Source organism: Berghia stephanieae, chromosome 1 (assembly GCF_034508935.2).
Source record: "Berghia stephanieae isolate SIO BIC M18660-M18661 chromosome 1, UCSD_Bste_1.3, whole genome shotgun sequence".
NCBI lineage: Eukaryota > Metazoa > Mollusca > Gastropoda > Nudibranchia > Aeolidiidae > Berghia > Berghia stephanieae.
In genome coordinates, this window is record NC_088360.1 from 44,682,106 (window position 1) to 44,694,605 (window position 12,500).

Genomic DNA, 12,500 nt, shown 5'->3' on the forward strand with positions numbered 1-12,500 from the left:
AATTGGGCGACCAGTTACCACAAAATGTATGAGTAAAACAATGCGCATTAGTGACATTAACTCCCACCAGTGATGAAGGCAATTGGCCGGATCTATTCAACACTTCTGAAAAGGGGAAACTCTCGATACTGAGTTGAATGATCAGGTGAATTAAACATTAAAACGTTGCATGTTGATGTCCACAGTTTCTTTGGATCAGTCATGGTATACAAATTACAAATTTAAAAAATGTAAACATTTATTTGGACTATACCAGTCGCTTGATTTTTGTCGAGCTCAGAATTGTCAGGCTGTTTTGGTAGATCCCATGTCAGAATATTGGGATGGTGATAATCAATCCTAATTTCATGATTTTCATAAAGTGTGTTGTCACTCGTATTTTGACATTTTAAAAAATCACTGAGTTTATGGTAAACTTTCGGCTGGTATCTTCTACGATGGGTGCGAGTGATGACCTCTATTAAAAGACAGATTTAGGTACACCCAACTCGTAATACAAATAGCATGACAAAGGGATGATAGTTTGAAGTTAATGTCAAAATATTCAGATAAATGATTTCAGTCACTTGTTAAAGAACTTGGTGAACAAAAGAAGCAAAAACAGATATTTCGTATCTAACTTACAGTTTTGGATAGGGCTGGGTTTCCATCATCCGTGCTGGTGACAGAAATCACATGAGAACTGTCCTCTTCGTGATCCAAGTTTTTTTCACCAACCTCAAGTCTATCACCAGTAATTACAAAATGACCTGCTCAAGATAAAGGAACAGTATAATCGATCAGTAACAATGGTTGTAGTATAATACAATAATTTATAAATTAAAAAATGTAAATCCTGCTATTTTTTTTCTCTCGAGCTGTTGAAATTAAGATAAGACTTCTAACAGTTGCACTTCTTTAATCGATAATAGATATACTTCATAAAATAATAAATAATGCTGAAAACTTATATAGCGCTATAACTCCGAGACACCAGACTCTAAGCGCTTAAATTACAAATTAATTTGGCTGAAATATAATCATTTACACACACAAGCACACACACACACACACACACATACACACAACACACAACACAAACCAAACCTATCATGCTTCTCATACCATCTACTAAAATCGAAACAGATATGTTTTAAGCGAACGTTTAAAAATAGACAAAGATTCTTTTTCACGAATGCTCTGTGGTAAGGCGTTCCAAATAGAGGGTCCGAAATGAGAAAAGGATCTCATTCCAGCATTTTTCCGAATTCGAGGGACAACTAGTTTTGTGGAATCACTGGCCGAACATAAGGGGCGGGGTTTTGAGTATCTTTCAATTAGTTCCGAAAGGTAGGAAGGGGCAGTACCTTCAAGACAACGACACACTAAAACACAAGCTTTGAATTTAATCCTTTTCTCAACAGGCAGCCAATGCAGGTCATGAAGTAGAGGTCCGGCAGAGTCGCACCTACGCTTCATGAATACTAGTCTGGCAGCGCTGTTTTGGACAATCTGAAGACGTCTCAGATTGTATTGCGAAACGCCAAACAACAGAGCATTACAATAATCCAATTTTGATAGTACGAGGGACACAACCAGGTGCTTGGTCACATCCTCAGATATGAACCGTCTAATGGAAGCAATCTTTTTTAGTTGGAAAAAGAGAGATCTAACCAAATTATTAACCTGATGCTCCATCGACAGTCCAGAGTCTAAGAATGTGCCAAGGTTTTTCACTTTGTCAACAATTTGAATGGAGGCATCCCCCAACTACAAATCTGTTTCACTTTTCCACTTCCTGTTCCCCACATACAGCACCTTCGTCTTATCATCATTCAGTTTCAGTCTGTTCTCATTCATCCATTTCTTAACACTTTGGATACAATTTTTACTATTGGCTGATACTTTTTTCTAAATTTCTCATATATTATTATTTCTCTTATATTTCATATTATTATTTATATAAATTTATAGCTTAGTATCATAATATTTTTAAAAAAACTTCTAAATTTGTAATAAGTAAAGTAAAATACAATCATATTATGATGAATTCATTACCTGTAGCACCTGTCTTCTCTGACAACGTATATACAAAGTTTTGTTTTGCATCTGGGTCATTTGTTCTAAAAATGCCAATCAATGAACCTCTTTCACTATTTTCATCAACAACATCGTTTGTGAGGGTGATGGCTCTTGGTTTTTCGTTCTCATCACGAATCTGTTATTACGAAGAATTAAAACATACTATAAAGAGTTTAAATAAAGAAGTTCTGAGAATTATAAGACCCACAGAGATAAAACCTGGTCCTCTTACTTGTGAGGAGTTGCCATTCTATTGAGCTATCAAGATATGTGGGATTAATCAAGTGAAATATTCTTTGAACGTAGAATCAAATTTAATGTAAAAGATCTATCTTGCACTAATCATCAATCATCACAACTATCTTAATAAAATATAATATGTCCCAAAAACTCTTTATTCAATATACAATTCAACGAAAACAATTTTGATTGGAAAGTTTAGACTCAAACTTACTTCAAATTGATATATATACTTCGATGATAAAATCTAAAAGATATTGGAATCAAAACCATCAATAATTTACCTTTATTGAGAATGTTTCTTTAGCACTCATATCCCCTTCATCCTTGGCGATGACTGTAATTGTGTATGTAGACTTAGTCTCATAGTCAAACACAGAATTTGCTGACAAAGAATTATCACCTTTGATTACAAATTGATTCCAGTCACCACTCTCCTCGAGTGAGAAAAAGGTCTGAAAAGTAATTTTTAAAAATATTGCCAACAATTATCAGATTTTTGTCATGAACTAAAGTAAAAAAAAATTAAATTGCTCATAAATTATCATGACTCGAATTTTGAAAAATAATTTATAAGTTGTTTGAAACAACTTCTTGAATATCAGCAGTTTTTAATCTAGATAAATAACTCCACGATTTAAACAGAACTTGAAATGGTATTCAATAAAACATTGATGAATATAAACCTTTCTTTTTATAATTCGTCATCTAAATGGTATAAAATGCAATTTATATGGTTTTCCAGTTATTCAGGTATGACTTATTAGTCGCATAACCCGTCATTATAATGTAGGTAATATGAAGACGTTTACTCTTAACTTACAGATTGGTTAAAAAAAAGTAATTGCAAAAGTAATTATTCCCCCCCCCCCCCTCTCTCTCTCTCTCTCTCTCTCTCTCTCTCTCTCTCTCTCTCTCTCTCTCTCTCTCTCTTCTATTTTAAATGAAAGGGACAGCATTTGTGATTGTGCTTAAATGAAAATAAATGTCGATTATTACCTTTTTGCTGTCAGGATCGGATGCCTTAATGATACCAATTAAAGCACCCAACTCATTACCTTCTTTGATCTCAAGATTTGATAATGAAATGTTGTGAGGTGGCTCATTGACATTGAGGATGGTTACGGCTAAAGATTCGGTTACTTTTAAATGGCTGCCATCCCCACCGTCATCTTCACAAGCAACCTACAGAACAGAATTAGAATACTTTTGATATATATTCGTCTGTTTTTGAAACGATTTATAAAGAGCCACTCTACATCCCAATTTCCAAAAAATTAAACAAAGAGTAAAATTTGCTTGTGAGTCTTTGGATAGGACACTGATTTATCACAAAGCACTTATCGCCAATCTAATAGTCAGCTTCCCAATTACCATTGGATGTACAGACAAACTTGTGCAAAATGCTTTTCTTAAACTTTTGTCGAGGGTGTCCAGTCACCGCTAAAACACTCAGACTTAATTTTGTTGTGTTGTGAGTCCAGGTCTGTGCTTCTACTCCATAATAATCAATACAAATCAATACAAGTGCTACATAAACTATTTTGAAACTTGCCACATGTCAAAAATATTTTTAAAAAAAAATCCAGACAATGATTCAGAGATCAACTTTTATTTAAAAAAAACAACATGTTATTATTTTGAATAAAAAAAAAATTAACTGCACCATATCTTAAATATTTTCAGATCTCGCTCATTCAACACCATTAAACTTTATATACATTCGACAACTTTGTGTAGTGGATATGGAATTTGTTATTATCAGATATCCTTATTTAAAGGCTTCAATTGATTTAACATTACACCCTACTACAACTCACAAAACGTTTATTCAGTTCAATCATTCATTTATTTTTTTTCTTAATAAATTGATAAATAAATAACCAAACAAATACACAAATTAAACAAACAAATAATTTATTAAGTCATTCATACATTAAGTTCATCAATTTATATATTTACTCTTACGTGTGAGAGTAAACCCCCCCCCCCCCCCACACACACACACAAAATAACCGTTTTGTATGTTACCTCAACAATATAGTTCCGTTGGCTTTCAAAATCCAAACTCTCTTTGGAGACCACCAAATTCAGGCCATTTTCTACCTGAAATATTTTGAACGAATAATTTCATTGGAGGTTGATGTGAATCTTTAATTACATATATAACGCATCTTATATTATAAGATCATACTTTTAAGTATAATAAAACTAATGCAGAGCATTTTTTAAATCCTTTAATATTCATTGATTGTTAGGTATCTCAAATTGCGATAGTTAAAAGAATTAAAAAATATTCAAAGATATTTGAAACACATTTATAAACGTGCATTCAAACATACCAGCACAATCACACTTGTCATTTAAATCACTCATTCACATCTACCTACCTACCTACCTACCTACCTACCTATCTACCTGTATGACTGACTGATTGTTCTCTTATCTAACATATATCAAAAAACGTTTTATTTCAGGAACTAATGTAACAAAAGTAAAATATTAACTGAAGTAATATCATTTCCTAAATCAGTGAACATTGTATAGAACTCGACTGGCAATTTGGACAATTTAAAATCCAAACTCTAAGTTAGGAAATTCCCTAACGGTAATAATGATAATACTGATGACGAAAATGATGATGATGACATACATACCCCTACATACATGCATACATACATACACACTCACACAGTCACACACAAATCAAAATTGTTTATTTCAGGAAATATACATGATAATGTAACAAGGGTAACATATTCATTGACATACATACCTACCTACCTACCTACCTACCTACCTACCAACCTACCTACCTACCAACCTACCTACCTACCTACCTACCTACCTACCTACCTACCTACCTACCTACCTGCCTGCCTGCCTTCCTGCCTGCCTGCCTGCCTGCCTGCCTGCCTGCCTGCCTGCCTGCCTGCCTACCTACCTACCTACCTACCTACCTACCTACCTACCTACCTACCTACATACATACATACATACATACATACATACATACATACATACATACATACATACATACATACATACATACATATCAAAACTGTTTATTTCAGGAAATATACATGATAATGTAACAAGGGTAACATATTCATTGACATAATACCATTTCCTAAAATAGTGTACAGTGTATAGAGCCGGAGTATTAATTTGAACAGTGAAGTTTCAGACTCTGCCAGAATGTCCCAGTGGTAATATGTAATGATATTAATGTTGACGATGATGATAATGATGATGATGACGATGATGATGATGACGATGATGATGATGACAATGACGATGATGATGGCGATGATGAGGACGATGATGACAATAACAGTGGTGGCTATGGCGATGATGGAGATGACGACGATGACAGTAACAACGGTAGCATACATACATACAGACATACATACATACATACAAACATACATACATACATACATACATACATACATACATACATACATACATACATAAATACATACATACATACCCCCCACACACACACACATACATACATACACACACACACACACACACACACATTCATCGCTCCATCCATCAATCCTTACATGCATCAGTTGTCTCCAAAAGCGTGTGTCTATGCTGTAGTTATGTCAATAATCAATATCGGAATGAAAGATATCAACATTATATATTTAAAAATATAATATTCCATCTTTACCGTAAAAGGAACTTCTAGGAGATTATTAACGATGCAACGATGGTTTTGCCCATCATCTGGGTCTTCTACAATTAGTTTGCCCACAATTTGTCTGACTTTTGCGTCCTCGGGTATCTGGAATCCAAATGATATTCATATTCATCATTAAGTTTTAGTAAAATATGCATTAACAAAACAGATAAGTAATTTGGGATTTTCAGCAGGTGCTATTTCATTGCATTTTAAGATGCAACATTGAGAAAAAAATACTAGAAATGTGTGTGCAAGACTGAGAACTAAAGACCATTAATATATGATATGTATTGTACTCTATAAATTCTTTGGCGCTTAGCAAGGCACGTAATTTAACTCACTGAACGCCATCAAAACATTAAATCGGCAATGCATTGCTAAGATGGATTTCTTAGATCTCGAATTGAACTATGGAGCTGCATAATTGGTTTCCTTTATAAAGATTATTATTACCTCGAGATACTTAAGGTTATCAAAAATAACAAATTGCTGAAAAAGTAGAAAGCTGACATTGATAACTCATAATATTATAGTCACAGATGAACTTGAATAACTTTATCAAGCACTAAATACAAGAACAAAAAACAAACAAACAGGCTTTGTGGTTTAAAATCTTGAATGTCTCCTGAAAAGATACATTTTGGTACAACTTTTAGATTTACAAAACGCCTGTAGTATTCCTTGGCGTTAACCTTTTTCTAAAATGCAAATAGGATGCATTGAAACGATGTTAATGAATTGAAAGATGGTGACATACTGTATCAGGTTCCAAGGAAACACCCGTGGGTGCATCGTTTGCATCCTGTACAAGAACAATGACTGTATAGTTCAAAGCAAGGGAAGGTAATCCAGAATCTGTTGTTTGAACAAGAAGACTAAATGCCGGATTAGTCTCGAAGTCCAAAGCTTTTGCACCCGGTCCCACCTTCAATGTCCCACTTTCTATGACGAAAGCGTCAAACAATTCTGGGTTGCTCTCTGTGATATTAAGCCTGGAAGAATTTGAAATAAGTGAGCAAAAAATAAAGACCTGCACGATTAAAAGAATATCATTTAACAATTAAAAGAGTTTCCTTATTCATATGGTACACTTTTGTATAACTTGATGCCCTTTAATGTTTACCTATATTTAGGATATTGTAACTACAAGCAGCATATTATTTTATCATGGTATTTAAATTTAAGCTAGTGTTTCTATCTTATCTCTTTTTTGCCAGAAGGAAAACAGCTGTTTTTTAAAATGCAATCAGCCCATTCGTATAATTTCCTACCAATTTGTTAAGTAATTGAAAATGAAGGTAAACATTGTACTATGCTCTTAGAATTTATTGCATCTACAACATTTCTTATATGACAAATCGTACATATTTACAAGATATTATCAAAATGAATTTGAAACAAGGACACTAACCCTTTAGCAACAGACACAAGTTGATATGTATATGTCTGATATGGCTCCGGGTCAACAGTATTCAGATTTCCAATAACTGTTCCAGGGGGAGAATTCTCTTCAACTCGACCTCCGCCATAGACTCTGATCTCAGTGGGTTGTTCATTCACATCAACGATGATAAACTTAATAAAAAAAAGAAAATGGTTTACTGGACGTAGATGACTTAAACGGGTGATCATTCAGAAGTGAGAAAAAAGAAGGTATTTAAAAATATGGGAATCGATTTCTAATTAAAACATACATTCTAGAAGTGGCATCTGACAGTCCTAGATAAAAGATTTGAAGGTAAATATAAATAAGATTGCAAAATAAAATTGTACATCACCATTTAAATTTATATTTCAAAGTGTGTGGTGAATCCGATACTATTAAAATCATAAGGCACATTCTTGTCCAAAAACAAGAAGTTGTTGAATAAATAAAATAAGATTTTTCCCGCCCTTTCTTAATAATATTCAAACAATGTAAACCCCTTTAATGCTTTCATTTCTTAGCGAAATCAATACCCGGGCCCAGGTCTTTTATCTCTACTTCATGACCTCATAAAAAAGTCAAATTAATCTTTTTTTAAATCTGAGAATTCTCTCTCTCTCTCTCTCTCTCTCTCTCTCTCTCTCTCTCTCTCTCTCTCTCTCTCTCTCTCTCTCTCTCTCTCTCTCTTCCCTTTTTTTCCGTGTCTCACTCTCACTCTCTCTCCCCCATCTCTCTCTCTCTCTCTCGTTCTCTTTCTCTCTCTCTCTCTCTCTCTCTCTCTCTCTCTCTCTCTCTCTCTCTCTCTCTCTCTCTCTCATTTTGCCTCTCGTCTATCATTAAATCTTTACCCGTGCGTTAGCTGCAAGTAATGATGTAATTAAAATGAAATTGCTATAATCACACAGCTTACATATGTGTTACTACAAGCTTTCAAATAGTCAAGTACCACCAAGTAACTTACTTCAAATGCTCCATCTACTTCGATTACATTGTCTTTGAGATCTTTCCCGCGTGCAATTACTGTACCCGATAATTTGGGATATTTCTCAAAATTGATTGGTTTTTTGACAAATAATTTATTTCCATCTACAGCCATATAGTCAATATCAGTTTCTCCCTCAACTAGTTCATACTGGAACTCCTATCGGAAAAACAGAAAAGAGTTGTATTACAAGTTTAAGTTTATTTATAGGCTTTGCCAAAATCATTTGTAATTAATAAGGATACATTTAATAATTAACAATTACATTATAAATAAGATAAATGAACATATGTATAGGTTTTCAAACTTAACAATCTTTTGATATCAAATAAGTTTGAAATATTCACGTCTATACAGCGCCTTTCTACACATTTTCTTTGCTCAACGCCCTTTAAGGTGGTTCAAAACTACTCAAAACCTGCCACAAGGAAACAAGTATATTTCGAACAGTACATATTGCCTTTAAAGTGCACTCTTATACTTTTCACTGCGAGGCAATGCATGTTTAGAGTCTTAACCATAAACACATGAAAAGGACATACATACATACATACATGAAAAGTAGTAATAGTCAGTGCCTGTTTGCTATCTTTGTTGTTCATCTGATCACTGACAAAACTCACCGATGCTTGACTTTTTTTTTCTAAAATGGCAGGACACAGTACCTACTTAGGGATTAACGCCAACTATTGTAACAATATTGAACTAGATGGAATAGTGAAAGGTCGTATTATATTCCCAATGTGGACACTAACCGATTTAGTTAGCCTCTTTTCAAACGCCGACAGTCTAAGAGTTTGTTGGACTCATTGCAATGTTTCTTGTTGAAACGATGAAGAAAATGTAAAGGTGCTGAGCATGCTTATTTTAAATCATCTTAAAACCTTATCTCTACCCTCATCATCATCATCATCATCATCATCATCATCATCATCATCATCATCATCATCATCATCATCATCATCATCAGCGTCTTCATCATCATCATCATCATCATCATCATCATCATCATCATCACCATCATCATCGTCGTCGTCGTCGTCGTAGTAGTAGTAGTAGTAGTAGTAGTAGTAGTAGTAGTAGTAGCAGTAGCAGCAGTAGTAGTAGTAGTAGTAGTAGTAGTAGTAGTAGTAGTAGTAGTAGTAGTAGTAGTAGTAGTAGTAATAGTAGTAGTAGCAGTAGTAGTAGTAGTAGTAGTCGTAGCAGTAGTAGTAGCAGTAGTAGTAGTAGTAGTAGTAGTAGTAGTAGTAGTAGTAGTAGTAGTAGTAGTAGTGGTAGTAGTAGTAGTAGTAGTAGTAGTGGTGGTATTAGTAGTAGTAGTAGTAGTAGTCGTGTAGTAGTAGTATAAGTAGTAGTAGTAGTAGTAGTATAGTAGTAGTAGTAGTATAGTAGTAGTATAGTAGTAGTAGTTAGTAGTAGTAGTAGTAGTAGTAGTAGTAGTAGTAGTAGTAGTAGTAGTAGTAGTAGTAGTAGTAAGTAGTAGTAGTAGTAAAGTAGTAGTAGTAGTAGTAGTAGTAGTAGTATGTAAGTATGTAGTAGTATAGTAGTAGTAGAGTAGTAGTAGTAGTAGTAGTAGTAGTAGTATAGTAGTAGTATAGTAGTAGTAGTAGTAGTAGTAGTAGTAGTAGTAGTAGTAGTAGTAGTAGTAGTAGTAGTAGTAGTAGTAGTTGTTGTTATTGTATTTGCTGTTGTTGCAATAGTAGAAGAAGAAGAAGAAGAAGAAGAAGAAGAAGAAGAAGAAGAAGAAGAAGAAGATGTAGAGGAGGAGGAGGAGGAGGAGGATGAGGAACAGGAGGAGCAGGGGGAGGAGGAGAATTAAAAAGCAGCAAGTAATCTGAATAGTATACTATCATATTAAACGTATAAGAAAGAATCATATATTATATTCCTACCCCTTGGATGTCCGTTTCGGTGAGTTGGTTGATAACGGAGAAATATCCAGCTTCAACATCTTTAGCATTCTCCTGCACAGGTCCATTAGAGTAGAAAACAATAGCTTTGGGAACATCAGCACTTTCTACAATCAGGAGTGTGAAGAATTTGGCGAGGGCGTATGGTGGAGTTCCATTGTCAGTACATTCTATCTCTATTTCGACAGACTTTTCTTTTACAGGTACCGATCCATTAACCTGAGGAAATATAATGTGAATCTAAAAAGTAGACCGGTAAACCATAACAAAAGTGAAAAAAATACAGATGGATATTATTGCTTTAGGTTTTACTTTTACAAAACTGTAGAAATTTCATGATGAAATCTGGACAAAAGGGTATATTGAAATAAAAGAAACTATTTTTCATTGTCCTATTTTCACATGGAGTTGGAATCAAGATTTGTTGTATATTTTTCTGGGTGAATTCATTACTAAAAGGATAAAAAAGAACCATGTATTCGAGCATTTACTCCTTCCTATCTTCCCGAATCAATTGTAATTATTTTGTTTTTCAGTAAAGAAATCAAATATGATAATTTATATTTGTGTTTGGGTTAACCTAAGCTACATACATATACCTAAATCAATTTTGTTGCCTTACTTTCATTTTTTCTAAATTTATAGGAAAAAATGGTATCATTGATAAAAATCGAATAGTACTAACACATGGCAATGATCAATGGCATACTGTGCAAGGCATTACCATAAAAAGGACAGCAGCATAATTTATATAATTGCCAAAGATAAAATTTGAACCCATAAATACGGTATTGGATGGTCTGAAAATTGACACGCAAATATCTATATCCTTTTGGTACCATCTGTTTTAAAAAGTTAAGTAAAATTTGGTCTGAAAGGCCACATGATATGTATTACCGCCTGGCACAATCTATTTTTAAAAAGTCAAATTAAAAATGTATGCCTGATGTGCAATGAAACAATTACTAAATTGTATGGAACAATATACAATCAAAACATTTTGACTTTTTTAGTGAATTGATAATAAACCAAACAAAATCAAAAGAACAACTGAAAAAAATAGCATTACCAACAATTCTTTGCTATCTTCGCTAATAGCAAAACTATTGGCATCGTCACTGATGATTTTGCATTCATGTGTCTGTTTCTTTTTATTTGCACCATTGTTGTCAGGGTCTGTGACGTCAATCAAAGCAATCGTATCACCCTCTTTTGCAGTCATCGGCACCTACAGTAATGCACATGTTAAAGAATGTATCCTTTTCATATATCAAAAATGTGTAGATTGTTAGAATATAAGCGAGTGTATTGCTTTGTTCATATGTGTGGATGTATGTTTGTGTGTGTGTAAGAGTGTTTGTATAAATAGGCTTTCCAACTAAAATGCAACGATATGCTCAAAACATAATAAAATAATTGAGCATTTCATTAATAAAGAATGTCATTTATATTGATATACTTACTTTCAGATTTCCTTATCAGGCAAACGGAAAATGTCAAATTGAGTAATTAGGGGGCAGGCACCGGTGTAAGATAAAGATCTTAACAAGTGTGTATGAAACGGTGTCAGACAAGGAAAGAAAGAAAAATACAAGAAAAGAAAAAACATCTCAAAAAATCAGTCTTCCTCGAGAAAGACTGCTTTTTTGGGATGTTTTTTAAAATTGTATTTTTCTTTCTCGCTTTGCCTGGCAAAAGGGAAATGAAACTGAACACTTACCTCAAGATGAGACAGTGTTATATCTTTCGGTTTCTCATTCAGGTCTTTGACTTTGATAGTAAATGTTTTGATAATTTGTCCAACCGGGGTCCCGTCATCCTCGCAACGGATAGCAACATTATATTCGGACTCTTTCTCAGCGTCTAATTTAACGTATGATGTCAACACTCCCTCAAACACTTTGAATATCTCCCAATGCGTGATAATCTGAAAAGATACAGAATCAACCCATTTGTGACCCATTGTATCTATCTGGAATTATGTATGGGTAAAATGGACTTTTAAAAAATGGATTTAAACTAAAAATGTACAGATTAAATTTCATTCTATTATACCCGTTCTCTTTTGAATAAAGTGCACAAAGCATACCAAGATCACCAAATTGACAATATCTATAACAGTTTTCCGCATCTAGTTTGTCCCGACATAATGCCAGAACTTTTACCAATTAACAACACAAAAAA

General features: G+C 33.9%; 1 protein-coding gene across 1 annotated transcript in view; it reads right to left on the bottom strand.

The window, feature by feature from the left end:
* The window catches only part of LOC144975701 (protocadherin Fat 4-like), a 78,236-nt gene that overhangs the window by 8,037 nt on the left and 57,699 nt on the right, over positions 1-12,500 (bottom strand). The window contains exons 49-60 of the mRNA XM_078919897.1: positions 12,037-12,243; positions 11,386-11,544; positions 10,299-10,535; positions 8,386-8,565; positions 7,410-7,573; positions 6,756-6,990; positions 5,987-6,100; positions 4,333-4,407; positions 3,301-3,486; positions 2,586-2,756; positions 2,038-2,197; positions 625-749 (exon numbers count right to left, since the gene is read on the bottom strand). Coding sequence (XP_078776023.1) covers positions 625-749; positions 2,038-2,197; positions 2,586-2,756; positions 3,301-3,486; positions 4,333-4,407; positions 5,987-6,100; positions 6,756-6,990; positions 7,410-7,573; positions 8,386-8,565; positions 10,299-10,535; positions 11,386-11,544; positions 12,037-12,243 — 2,013 coding nt within the window. The remainder of the gene's footprint in view (positions 1-624; positions 750-2,037; positions 2,198-2,585; positions 2,757-3,300; positions 3,487-4,332; positions 4,408-5,986; positions 6,101-6,755; positions 6,991-7,409; positions 7,574-8,385; positions 8,566-10,298; positions 10,536-11,385; positions 11,545-12,036; positions 12,244-12,500) is intronic.